This window comes from Delphinapterus leucas, chromosome X (genome assembly GCF_059928025.1).
Source record: "Delphinapterus leucas isolate spDelLeu-1000000601 "Yukka" chromosome X, BTC_Dleu_Yukka2, whole genome shotgun sequence".
Classification (NCBI taxonomy): Eukaryota; Metazoa; Chordata; class Mammalia; order Artiodactyla; family Monodontidae; genus Delphinapterus; species Delphinapterus leucas.
The window spans coordinates 33,449,219-33,463,544 of record NC_143150.1 but is presented as its reverse complement, the minus strand read 5'-3'; the positions used below and the strand labels follow the sequence as shown (position 1 = coordinate 33,463,544).

The window sequence follows — 14,326 nt, the reverse complement described above, 5'->3', positions numbered from 1 at the left end:
ACTCCATACTTTCACTGCCTAGGGCCCAGGTTCAATTCCTGGTCGGGGAACTAAGATTCCACAAGCCACGTGGTGCAGCCACAAAAAAAAAAAACAACATATTTCAATAAACTAGCAATGAATATCCCAAAAATGAAATTAAGAAAAAATTCTATTTTTTTCTATATGATAGTATGTCAGAAAATAAAGACTGAGGAAAACAACAAAATATTATTGAAAGAAACTAAAGATACAAATAAATCAAAAGACATCCCATATTCATGGACTGGAAAACTTAATATTGTTAAGATGGTAAAATTTCCCCAAATTGACCTACAGATTCAACACGACCCCTATCAAAATCCCAAACTGCACTTTCTGAAGAAATTGACAAGCTGATCCTAAAATTCATATTGGTCTCGAAACAGTCAAAGCAATCTTGAAAAAGAACAATGTTGGAAGAAGATTCACACCTCCTGATTACAAAACTTAATACAGAGCTACAGAAATCAAGATAGAGTGGTACCAGGATAAGAACAGATATACAGGGCTTCCCTGGTGGCGCAGTGGTTGAGGGTCTGCCTGCCGATGCAGGGGACACGGGTTCGTGCCCCGGTCCGGGAAGATCCCACATGCCACGGAGCAGCTAGGCCCGTGAGCCATGGCCACTGAGCCTGCGCGTCTGGAGCCTGTGCTCCACAACAGGAAAGGCCACAACAGTGAGAGGCCCACGTACCGCAAAAAAAAAAAAAAAAAAAAAAAAAGAACAGATACACAGATCAATGGAATAGAATTGAGAGTCCAGAAATAAACGTTCACATTTATGGTCAGTTGATTTTCGACAAGGGTAACAAGAAAACTGGATGAGGAAAGAAAGGTATTTTCCGGAAATGGTGCTGGGACAACTAGATATACATATGCAAAAGAACAAAGTTGGACCCTGATCTCACACCATACACAAAGAACTCAAGATGGACAGATAGCCAAGAGGCATATGAAAAGATGTTCAACATCACTAATTATTAGAGAAATGCAAATCAAAACTATAATGAGGTATCGCCTCACACCAGTCAAAATGGCCATCATCAAAAAATCTATAAACAACAAATGCTGGAGAGGGTGTGGAGAAAAGGGAACCCTCTTGCACTGTTGGTGGGAATGTAAATTGGCAAAGCCACTATGGATAACAGTATGGAGGTTCCTTAAAAAACTAAAAATAGAACTACCATACGACCCAGCAATCCCACTCCTGTGCATATATCCAGAGAAAACCGTAATTCGAAAGGATACATGCATCCCAATGTTCATTGCAGCACTACTTGCAATAGCCAGGACATGGAAGCAACCTAAATGTCCATCAATGGAGGAATGGATAAAGAAGATGTGGTATATATATACCATGGGATATTATTCAGCCATAAAAAAGAATGAAATAATGCCATCTGTAGCAACATAGAGGGACCTAGAGATTGTTATACTGAGTGAACTAAGTCAGACAGAGAAAGACAAATATCATATGATATCGCTTATATGTGGAATCTAAAAAAATGATACAAATGAAACTATTTACAAAACAGAAAGAGTCACAGATGTAGAAAACCAACTTATGGTTACCAAGGGGAAAGGGGGGAGATAAACTGGGGGATTGGGATTGACATATACACACTACTACATATAAAAGATAACTAATAAGAACCTACTGTATAGCACAGGGAACTCTATTAGGTGCTCTGTAATGACCTATATGGGAATGGAGTCTAGAAGAGAGTGGATATATGTATATGCATGGCTGATTCAGTTTGCTGTACAGCAGAAACTAACACAACGTTGTAAATCAACTATACTCCAATAAAAAAATTAATTTAAAAAATAAGTACTGGGCTTCCCTGGTGGTGCAGTGGTTAAGAGTTGGCCTGCTGATGCAGGGGACGTGGGTTCGTGCCCCAGTCCAGGAAGATCCCACATGACGCGGAGCGGCTGGGCCCGTGAGCCATGGCCGCTGAGCCTGCGCATCCGGAGCCTGTGCTCCGCAACGGGAGAGGCCACAACAGTGAGAGGCCCGTGTACGGAAAAACAAAAAAGTACCAACACACCTGAGGGGTAAAATACAGTATTTACTGGTAAGAAAAAAGTTATAATTGAAAAACAAACAAACAAACAAAAGAACTCAAGATGGATAATATGTCTAATGTAAGTGCTAAAACTATAAAACCAAAAGAAAACAAAAGAGTAAATCTTCATAACCCTGGATTAGGCAATGGCTCCTTAGATATGACACAGAAAGCACAAGCAACATAAGAAAAAAAAAGATAAAACGGGCTTCATCAAAATTTTCAAATTTTGTGTTTCAAAGCAGACGACCCACAGACTAGGAAAGAAACATCTGCAAGCTATATACTTGGGTAAGGGTTTTATGTATAGAAGAAAAAGAAAAAAAAAACTCTTATAACTCAGTAATAAGGAAAAGACAACCCAATTAGAAAGTGGACAGAATCTAAACAGACATTTCCTTAGGAAGATATATAAATGGACAATAAACACATGAAAGGAGGTCAACATCATTAGTCATTCGCAAAATGCAAATCAAAACCATAATGAGATTATACTTCACACTTACTAGGATGACTGTAAACAAAAATACAGATAGCAACAAGTGTTGTTGAAGATATGAAGAAACTGGAATCCTCATACACTGCTACTGGAAATGTAATATGGTGCAGCCACTTTGGAAAACAATTTAGCATTTCCTCAAAATGTCAAACATAGAATTAACATATGATCCAAGACGCAAGAGGGAAGAGATATGGGAACATATGTATATGTATAACTGATTCACTTTGTTATAAAGCAGAAACTAACACACCATTGTAAAGCAATTATACCCCAATAAAGATGTTTAAAAAAAAAAACATATGATCCAGCAATTCTACATGTATAAGAGAAATGAAAACATACATCTACCCAACTTTTACATAATATTCATAGCAATATCATTTATAACAGCCAAAGAATGGAAACAACCCAACTGTCCATCAACTGATGAATGGACAAACAAAATGTACAATAGAATATTATTCAGATATAAAACGGAATGAAGTACTGATATATGCTACAACATAAATGAACTTTAAAACATGATAAACGAAAGAAGACTATCACAAAGGGCCACATACTGTAAGAATCTATTTATATAAAATGTTCAGAATCAACAAATCTATAAATACAAAAAGTAAGTTAGAGGTTGCCTAGGTCTAGATTGGTGGCGGGGTGGGGGGATATGCTAATGGGTATAGGGTTTCTTTTTGAAGTGATAAAAATATCCCAAAATTAGACTGCAGTGATGAGTGTACAACTAACAACCAATAAACTATATACTTTAAATGAGTGAATTTTTGGCATGTGAATTATATCTCAGTAAAATGTTAAAAAGAAAAGAAGTAGGCAGGGATATATCTGGAAAAAGATGGTCCATGTACTAAAATACAAAATAGGACCTCTACCTCACACTATACATAAAAATCAACTCCACATTGATGAGGAACTGAAACACCCAAAACAAACCTTTAAAACCTTTAGTAAAAAACATACATGAATATATTTTACACATTCTTAAACAAGACACAAAAAATAGTGACTATAAAAGACTGATAAATTTGACTGTATTAAAATGTAGAACATTTGTTCAGCAAATGACTCCTTAAAAAGCAAAAAAGACAAGTTACAAACTAGGAGAAAATACAATATACAAAACTGACAAGTGATTAGTATAGTATTAGTATTTGGGGCAAAATAAATTATTTCACAGTACAGGAAACATATATGGCCAAGTAGGTAAGACATTTGAAGATATGTTAATGAAACTGGTGATCAGGGAAATATAAACCAAGAAAGGTATCACCTCGAACCAGTCAGAATGGCCACCATCAAAAAGTCTACAAGCAATAAATGCTGGAGAGGGTGTGGAGAAAATGGAGCCCTCTTGCACTGTTGGTGGGAATGTAAATTGATACAGCCACTATGGAGAACAGTATGGAGGTTCCTTAAGAAACTAAAAACAGAACTACCATATGACCCAGCAATCCTGCTACTGGGCATATACCCTAAGAAAACCATAATTCAAAAAGAGTCATGTACCACAATGTTCACTGCAGCTCTGTTTACAGTAGCCAGGACATGGAAGCAACCTAAGTGTCCATCAACAGATGAATGGATAAAGATGTATATACAATGGAATATTACTCAGTCTTAAAAAAGAATGAAATAATGCCATTTGCAGCCACATGGATGGATCTAGATTATCATACTAAATGAAGTAAATTAGACAGAGAAAGACAAATGTTATATGATATCACTTATATGTGGAATCTTTAAAAAACGACACAAATGACCTTATTTACAAAACAGAAACAGACTCACAGATATAGAAGACAAACTTATGGTTACCAAAGGAGAAAGGAGCGGGGAGGGATAAATTAGGAGTTTGGGATTAACAGATACTATATATAAAATAGATAAACAACAAGGACTTACTGTATAGCACCGGGAACTATATTCAATATCTTGTAATAACCTATAATGGAAAAGAATCTGAAAAAAAATATATATACACACACATACACACATATATATAAATAACTGAGTCACTTTGCTGTACACCTGAAACTAACACAGCATTGTAAATCAACTACACTTCAATTAAAAAAAATAGTTTCATACTACAAAAAAAAAAGACGTCATTGAACTACCATTTTAAACTCGTTTGGGGGAATTCCCTAGCAGTCCAGTGGTTAGGATTCCGCGCTTCCACTGCAGGGGGTGCGGGTTCAATTCCTGGTCGGTCAACTAAGATCTCGCATGCCTCAGTGCAGCCAAAAAAATTAAAAATAATAAACTCGTTTGGCCAAAATGTTTAAATCTGACAATACTATGTGTTGGAGGAGATACGAATTCATAGGATCTCTTACAGAGGTTGATGGAAAGGTAAACTGTAAACCAGTTGGCATTATCTCCTTAATTTGAACATTAACATACCATACAATCCAGCTATTCCACTCCCAAGAATAAACACAAGAGAAATTCTTGCACGTGCACAACAGAAGACATGTATAATAACGCTTATAGCAGCACTGCTCACAAGAGCAAAAATATGTTAACAACCCAAATGGCCAGGAGTGAGACAGTGGATAAACTATACTATAGTCACACAATGAAAGATAATGGAGCCACCAAAAAGAATGAACTACAGGGACTTCCCTGGAGGCGCAGTGGTTAAGAATCCGCCTGCCAATGCAGGGGACACAGGTTCAAGCCCTGGTCCGGGAAGATGCCACATGCCGTGGAGCAACTTAAGCCCGTGCACCACAACTACTGAAGCCTGCACACCTAGAGACCGTGCTCCACAACAAGAGAAGCCACCGCAATGAGAAGCCCGCAGACCGCAACGAAGAGTAGCCCCCACTCGCCACAACCAGAGAAAAGCCTGTGTGCGGCAACAAAGACCCAACGCAGCCATAAATAAAATAAATAAATATATAATTTTTAAAAAAATAGAATGAACTACAGCTTCATACAACAATTTGGATGAATCTGAACAACTTAATATTAAGTAATATAATATAAAAATTACCAGCTATATAAAGCAGAGTTATGTATTAGCTTTTTCACATTTTTGTAAAGTTCAAAACAAGGAATTAGCAATGTATTATTAAGGAGCTGGCTTACTGGATCGAAGGTGTTTTAGTAGCAACAAGTGACAATCAGATTTGCATATTAGAGTGCTCCAGCTACAGTGTGAAAGACTAATTGGACTTGAAGCAAACTGAACATGAGGCAGAGAGATCATTTGGGAAAACTGTTGATAGGTCCAGTTAAAGGTGAGGAGAGGAGGACCTGAACAACAACAATGGCAGTGAGAACAGACAGGAAGGAAACAGATCTGAAAGCTATTCAAACAGTTATGATCAAGAGGCCTTAGGTCCTAACCAGATATAGAGGGTGAGGGCCAGTGAAGAGTCAAGAATAATTCCCAACTTTCTGGTCTGGGAGATCAGGGGGCCTAGGGTCAATAACAAAAGTTGATCTTTTTTTGACATTTTGAGTTTGAAGAGACTCTAGGATGTCAATATTCATATAGTATCCTCTTTTTATGATTAAGTATAAAATCTGATCCTTCCCCCTTCAAAGCCCATCCTCCATCTCCATTATAAAGCCCCCTCTGATGTTCTACCAACACAATCATGTCACCGCTCCCTCTTCAAACTTGCACATCACTCTGTTTTCACTTAAGACATTTATCTTACTCTAGCCCAGCAATGCTCAATCTCAATCACCACTGACATTTTGGACCAGGTAATTCTTTGTTGTGTGGGCAGTCTTGTTCATTGTAGGATGCTTAGCAGCATCCCTGGCTTCTACCCACTAGATATCAGTAATATCCCCAAGTTGTGACAGTCAAAAATGTCCCCGGACATTACCAAGTATCTCCTGGGGGCAAGTTCCCCCACTCCTTGAAACCTTGATCTAGCCTATATAATAGATACATGAGTACTTATTTTATACCACTAGGAAATCATAAGCTCCTTAAAGGCAGCAACTTTATCACCCTGTCCATTTACATAAAATAGATATGACAAATCCATTCTTACATACTAATCAAGGTAAATTAAGGAGATGGCTATGTTCAATTTACTATTTTTAATGTATAAATATCTTTAAAAGTAATTGATTTCTCATTGACACAGACATCCCCAACCAATTAGCTCAAAGTATTAAGGATTTATATATTGTAATTACTTTTTTAAGAGGGGAAAATTTCTATGCTGCACATTCTAGAGTCTCTCAGGGACATAATAATGTAGAGAAGTCATTTTTGAATGAAATCCAGATACACAAATGCTCTAGAATTGGTTAGTCTCAATAGAGTTCAAATAAAATTTTATGGCACAGTTATTTTATTTCTGTTTCTTGTCACCTTGAATCCCTAATATTATATATAAAATTCCACTGAAAGGAACTTAAACAATTAAAAGTGACAACAATCTCTGTCACAAATTATAAGAGTACACAGATTAACAACGTCCACAAATAGGGAAGAACTTACTTTCTTATTTGGAAAAAAACTTTAAAAAAATTTTGCGGTCAAAATATATATGAAACAATATCCATTGTTTAATTATCCATTACAGTCCATTGACTAGTATTCTGTAAGTGGAATGCTATCAATTTATAATTTATTTGAAACAGGAGAAATGTAAAGATTAAAAGTTAGACCTTTAGCAGACTGAATACACTAGCTTAAAGTGAGACTAAACACAAATTTAAATTATTGTTATAAAACTCACTTGTACAGTTTTCTTTTATTACATTAAATGGTTCCCTGGAGTATAAGGTATTTTTTCCTATAAAAGGGAAGCAGAGAAAACTTTCTGAAACTTTTCAGAAAACTGATTATAAGAGTGTTACAATGCTTCAAGAACTACCTAAATACACACAACGTGTAGAGAAAAGAAAAAGGTTTCCCCTTCTACATCATGAGGATGAACAGCCTCTGTACGATGGGGGTGAGCATCATACAGTTTAAGTATCCCTTAGAGTGTACTGCTGGGATAGACTAGGAGAGTGATATGCCCTTTTGCAAAGTTTCTCTGTATGCCTTGGAACTTAAATATCACCTCCCAGGAAATCAATATGCTCTAAGTATTCAATTATTTTTATTTGTGAAGTGTCCCTAACATCATCTCTCATGCTGTCAATGAGGTTCTGGATCTTGTACATCTTCATGCTTTTGATGATAAATAAATGCTTCAGAGTTTATGTTACAAATAATCAAAATATTAAATTTTAAACTTAATCAAGTGTCACTATAACCCCGATTCAAAAGTATCCCAATCAACCATTTCTGTTCTTTTACCTGTCATGCAGTATATACAATTTTTTTCAGAAAACATCGTAAGCTCATATTGTTCAAAAGCAACTAATTTAGCTGCTTAACACAGTCCTAATTCTAAACTATGGCTTACTCTCCATAATGACTCCTTAAAGCATTTTGCTCTATTGAGTACTTATTCCTATGCTTGTAACTTTGTTCTCCCAGATGACACTGCCTCACTTAAGATTAAAATTTAAGACAATAATGTCCCCAGACATCTACCTTCCCCTTCACCTTAGCAAAAGTCAGGTAACTCCTCCCTTCCATTGCTAACAACTTTCCACCCACTCCATGAAGATCCCCCCTCCCCCTCTTGCATCTTAACACTGAACTCTCTACTAGTTCCCTCCTTTCAGCCTCCAAGTATGTTTGAGAAAATATAGAGTGAACCTGCAGTTAACATCTGCCCTTAACACGCAATGTCATTCTCAACTCCGTATCAGTGCAATTTCTCCCCTGACAGTCTGCAACTGTCCCTCCTGCTTAATCATAACTTGATGCCATACTGATCATTTACCTCAAGATTCAGCTATATCTAACTCTATAGGAAACTTTCTCAAACTAACTTAACCCCCAATAAAATTAAGCCTTATGCCCCAGTTCCATATCACTTAATTGTACAGTTTATTAAAACATACAATTTTGAACATTATATATTATAACTCTTTTCTAATTGTTACATATATTACTGTACACATTCACCTAGTTTGTAAACCCTTCGAGGATCATGTTTCCAAAGTTAGAGTTCAATAAAAGCTTGCTTAATGAATCTATTCTAAAACCAACAGAGGGGCATGAAGACAAGCTATGCAAATACCATGCACAAAACAAAACACACTGCACCACAAACAAAAACTATATAATCTATGAAACTAAATAAGCATTCATCTTTCAGATTAAATAACCTATTTATTAGCACAGTGTTTATTTTAATAGTAGCTTTGTTATAAGAAGAGAAAGTGTTGCAATGGAAATAACACTGGAATAGTGCTAGAGTTGGAAAACCTAGCCTCTGATCCACACTCTGCCATACACTAGCCATTTAACTTCCGGCAAATCACTTAACCTCTCTCAACAACAAAGAGTAATTACTATGCACTCTACAAAGCTCAAAGGGTTATTATTAGGATACAATAGGGTAATATATATTAAAGTGCTCAGAATTTATAAAGAGCTGTATAAATGGTATTATTTTAATGATAAACGTACCCTCCAATTTAAGATAACATTTTATTTTAAAGTGTGAACTTGCAAAAGAAATTAAGGGGCAACTATTTATGCTATAGAAGAATTCATCACTGAATAAAATAAATCACTGCAAGGTTCAGCAATTCAAATTCAATCTGAAGCAATTAAAATATGAGTCAACCGTCAAAAGTGTCCTTCACATTCAACTTTTCAGTAAGATATTTATTACATAAAGCAAGGCAGATATTTGAATCAGGCCACAAAATCACAGGGTTATTCCACCGAATGCGCTAAGATGGCCTTCACCTATGTTACAAAATCAGATGCTGCACAGTTTAACTGGCTCCATTTTACAAGCCGATACAATGCACCATGCCCCACAGTTGAAGAGGTGAACCAGCACATGTAGGAAATACTAGAGTTGACTCCAGGTTTACAGGAAAACACGTGATTAACCAGGACACAGCACAATCTGATGTATGTAAAGAATTCCTAAATCTGTTTCACAGACCTATTGTTTATGGACATAAAGAAGTATGAAGAAGCAGAGGGAGCAGCTGCAAGTAGACTGAGACTTATTTGTAGCACTGGTGACAAAGTCAAATATGAAAAGTTTCAGGATTTGTTTGGTTAGCCATTAAAATCACTTCCAAGCTCTCTTAAAGTCAACAAATTATCACAGTATCCAGACAGACTTTTTAAAGTTCTAGGCAATTTCCCTTTGTCTTGCCAAACCTACCCACAGACCAGCAAAGATAAGACATTACAACCAGAGTTAGCTACTTTCCTGAAATGGGTAACCAACTTTCTGATCCCTATTTTTATGTTTTTATATGGGTGAGTATTTTAATCAAGAAGTATCTGGAGGGACTTCCCTGGCCGTCCAGTGGTTAAGACTCCACGGGAACTAAGATCCCACATGCCGCGTGGCCAAAAAAAAAAAAAAAAGTATCTGCAAGGCATATCAATTCAAAAAAGGTCGCGAGCACAAACCACCAAATGGAGATTCAAGTAAATTGGCAAACTCTCCCTTTTAAATGTTAATTGCCTGGAAAGGCTGCCATAATTATTTAGCGTTGAGCTCCATCCCAGCAAAGGAAGAGGAGTGAAGCTGAAGACGGAAAAAGAAATAAGGAGGGCGGCAGGAGAGAGGGGACAGGTGAAGAAGAACAGACACCAGAAATGCAAAGAGAAATAAAAAGGTACCAAAGATAAACTTTGCCATCAACAACCTATTATCCACTTTTCCTCACAGGAAGACTATTAATAGACAAAACAAGATTTTGCTGCTACATATTCTAGGGGCATTATTTTCTTAACGCAAATTTATCCAACAGTAGGGAACTGGAGAAATTATAGTTTCCTGGTAAGTTTCTAGTCACTACAGACATAATATGATGAAAAAAATGGGTCTGCTTTACTCAAGTCTATCAAAAAGAATACTGAACTAGAACTTGAACACTTGGTTCCTAGCTTTGGTTTTGACCCTCTTGACAAGTAGCTTTAGGTTAGTCACCAAACTTTTATCAATGTTCTCATTCACTCAAACAATAAATATATCTTGAGTGCCTAAAAATGAGCTATTTTAGAGTTTCCCAACCCTGACTGCACATTAGAATCACCTGGGAATTCTTAAAAAACAAAACAAACCAACAAACAAAAAAACCCTCTCTTTGCCCCTGAGACTGATTAAATTGGTCTAGGGTGGGGCCCAGGCATAGGTTTAAAAAATAAAACACACTCCCTTGTGATTTTAACATGCAGGCAAAGTGGTAAACCACAGGTCTATTTCATCTTATGTATATGTAAGGAACAGCAAAGTAATGTGAAAAGCCCTCTCCCTTCCTCTGAAATTTATCAATTTCCCCTTCTAATCCAATTTTGTTTCAACCTAGGTTCTCACCACCTCACACCTAGATTAACAAATAGCTTTCTACCTATTTTCCCTTCTTCCAATCTCTCCCCAACCCAATAAACCACTGCTGTCTAATCAATTTGGTACTGAAACAGTATCCCACTGAGTCATTTTAAGTATAACAATATCAACAGAACTGTTTTCATCAAGCAGAGAATATACTGTATATACATATTTGTATGTCTGTATGTATATGTGTATGTATGTACGGCATGTATGTATAATCTCAAACGTGCTCTGTTTGTCTTCAGTTCCATTTATATATAATGAATACTAGTCTCTTTACATATAAGATTATTGTCCCTAATTAGTTCATGGCTGAATTTGGTCAAAAATGAATGGCAAATGAGTCACCCACAGATTTCTCCTTTAAATTTTGAAGTGTTCCCACAAGGAACATATATTCAATTTTTAAAAAAGTAAAATGTGGTGGAATTATCTCAAAAAGTCCTCTGTTACTGTAGGCACTGATAAAGTTTATGATGAATGAATTTTACCAAGAACAAATATGGTTCTGGTTTGTGTTAAAACTTGCCTCAGGAAACAAACTGAAGCCTTAAAAGCCAGTGGTTATAACCACATAAGATGATATTCATATTTATGAAAAATATTATTAAGTACAATATAAGCAATATATAATGAGAAAACTGAACAAGTATATGACTCTTTCCCTGCCTTTAAGGAGCTCTCCATCTTCTCAGGGAAAGCAAAACATAAAAAGAAAATAAAGCCAGCACTAGCAGGTAAGTGGTAAAGACTATAAGTACCACAGGAATTCAAAGAAACAGGAGACTGCTGTGGACTAAGGGAGTTGGAGACAGCATCTTGGAAAAGCTGGAGCTTGAACAACATTAAATAGGTGGAGAAAAGAAGGAAATCTCGTGCATGTGGATGACCTTCTACAAAGATAAGGCAAAAATTCATAAACTATATTTGAGGGACAGAGAGCTGACCTAGTTGGAACAGAGGGTTCTATGTAGGAGCATTTGAAGAGTTAAGGTGGCAATAATAAATTGGAGCCAGGCAGTGAAAGCCCTGAATGCCAAGAGAGGATGCTTCAACTTTGTCCTATAGATAAAGAAATCTTTTATAGGTAACAAGTAAAACAACATATCTCTATAATGATGCAGTCTGAAACCATTTTTCTTCATGCCTTTGAAGAACATACCAAGTAGTATAATATCTTGCCAATGTATCATGAATATGTGAACATACTGTTTGTTCAGAGTGAAGGAGTAAATACTCAAACATGCTTTCCAAAATACAAAATCACTGATCAATTACACATTTCTAGTTCTTAGGATAATTCCTAAGAGAATAATTGGGTAGAAGGCTTCAATTTTAGGTTTTCCTCCTCTCCCCACCCTCACCCAAACACACACCTTGATTTAATATCTAGAAACGTAATACAATGAAACAGTGTTATTCTGAAAATAAGAGGTCTTTTATTGCTTCTCATTATGAGTGAATTTACTTACTATATTGCTTCAAAATCACTAAATCTATTAAAATCAATCTGTCCATGATTTCTTTCAGCAAAGCAAATAAAAACAGACACATAAATAACAAATTTAAAGATTACGAAAAGTAAAAAATCCTTCATCAAACCAAAACACACCTAAAATAATCGGCATTGGCTTATAAGGCAGAGGGGAAAGAGAGTGTGTTCATAACAAAAAATGCCATCCACAACAAAGAGTACCAGAGAGTATATGAAGAACATTACAATAGCCAATTTCTTGTCCAAAATGATGAACCATTAACCCACAACTCCAAGAAGAATGGAGTTAATTTTGTTTCTCAAAAATGCCCTTAAAATTTCTGGTTATATCTGCAATAAAAATTAAGACTCCAACATAACTCAGAACAAGGACTCTTTCCCCTAGTAAACCAGACACATAAGTGATTGATGATTTAATTTTCCACTGCAGCAAATACTAATTTAACCACCACTATCTCAACACCAGGAAAATGACAAATCTCAGTCTTTAAAGGCATATCTGACAAGAAGGCAAGAATACTCTAGGATGATTAAAACACACACAAAATAAAAACACAGAAAAACCGTGGCAATACTGCTGCTGTACTAGGAAAAGGGATATACCATTCTTGCAGGCACGTATGGCTTTAAAGAATATGTATAGATTATGATGTTATGTATTGCCTTTTTTTCCTCCGGGAAAGATGGGAACATCCACGAGAGTTAGCAGTGCATTCAGGAAGGTGTCAATACCTCCCTTACTGGGGAAACTCGCTTTAACAATAATGCTCTTTCACCCCTCACATCCCACCCGATTTCCATACACCCTTCAGTCAGCATTCCCGCCCCCGCCCCCACCTTTCCCTGCTCTTCCCCTCACATTCAGAACTGGCTGCTCTGACTTTGTCAGTCTCGCCGCCCCCGCGCACCCGCCCAGACCAGCAGAGTCCAACAACGCAGCCACGCAGCCACCCACTCCCCCCACCTCCTCCTTCTCAGCCCAGCTTCCCCTCCCCCTCCCCGTCCTGTCACCTGCTTGGGTGGTGTCCGTCAGGTCGTAGCCGCTGCCCGGGAAGTCTCGGAGTTTCCTACCACTGAGGCTCAGGATGCCGGAGTTGCCCGCCTCCTCCAGGGCCCGGTCCAGGCTCCTCACGGTGTGTTGAGGCTGTAGGCTCCCCGGGTTCCACTGCGGCCCGTTGGGGAACGGCTGACCGAAAAGAGTCGGTACCGGGATGGGCACCACCAGGGTCCCGCCGCCGCCGCCGCCGCCTCCCACTCCGGCTCCGCCACCTCCCCCTCCGGCCGCGCCACAGCCACCGCTACTTCCACCTCCACCACAACCGCCGCCCCCACTGTTACCACCACCTCCCTGACTCGCCGCCATGTTCCTGGGAGAGAGAATAGCCCCCGACAATACTCTCAGCTTGTGCCGCGAGTGTAGGGGGTTCTTAGGACGCATGCGCAGGCTGGGGGCGGGGTGGGGGGGCGAGGTAGAGGGTGGGAAGGAACTAGGGGGCGGGCTGGGAGGAGGTGTTGGGGATGAAGAGGCGCTGTTCAAACGCGCAGAATGCTTGCTTTAAGAAACGTGTGATCAGAGGAAGGATGCTGAATCCCGGTTCCGCTGCTTTGGGTACCAAAATCTTGCGAAGCGACACCAGCTTTACTGTAAGTCATTTGGCGATATGCCCCCAAATCTCCGTGTTGCTTCACCTTTTGCGTCTGCAAACCAAAGATAAATATATTAGATAGAGATGAAAGGGATTCATTTCAGAATATTTTGAAACAGCGTTTAGAAGGACTATCAGGGACCTGACTGAAATGCTTACGGCAAATGCCT

General features: G+C 38.0%; 1 protein-coding gene across 5 annotated transcripts in view; it reads right to left on the bottom strand.

The window, feature by feature from the left end:
• The window catches only part of LRCH2 (leucine rich repeats and calponin homology domain containing 2), a 91,534-nt gene extending 77,586 nt beyond the window's left edge, over nucleotides 1–13,948 (bottom strand). For 3 of the 5 annotated variants that reach the window (XM_089904158.1, XM_089904159.1, XM_089904160.1), the window contains exon 1: nucleotides 13,522–13,948. In XM_089904158.1, the coding sequence (XP_089760284.1) occupies nucleotides 13,522–13,948 (427 nt within the window). The remainder of the gene's footprint in view (nucleotides 1–13,521) is intronic. The other 2 variants (XM_022556721.3, XM_022556722.3) reach the window with 1 other exon arrangement.
• Nucleotides 13,949–14,326: the final 378 nt, after the last annotated feature.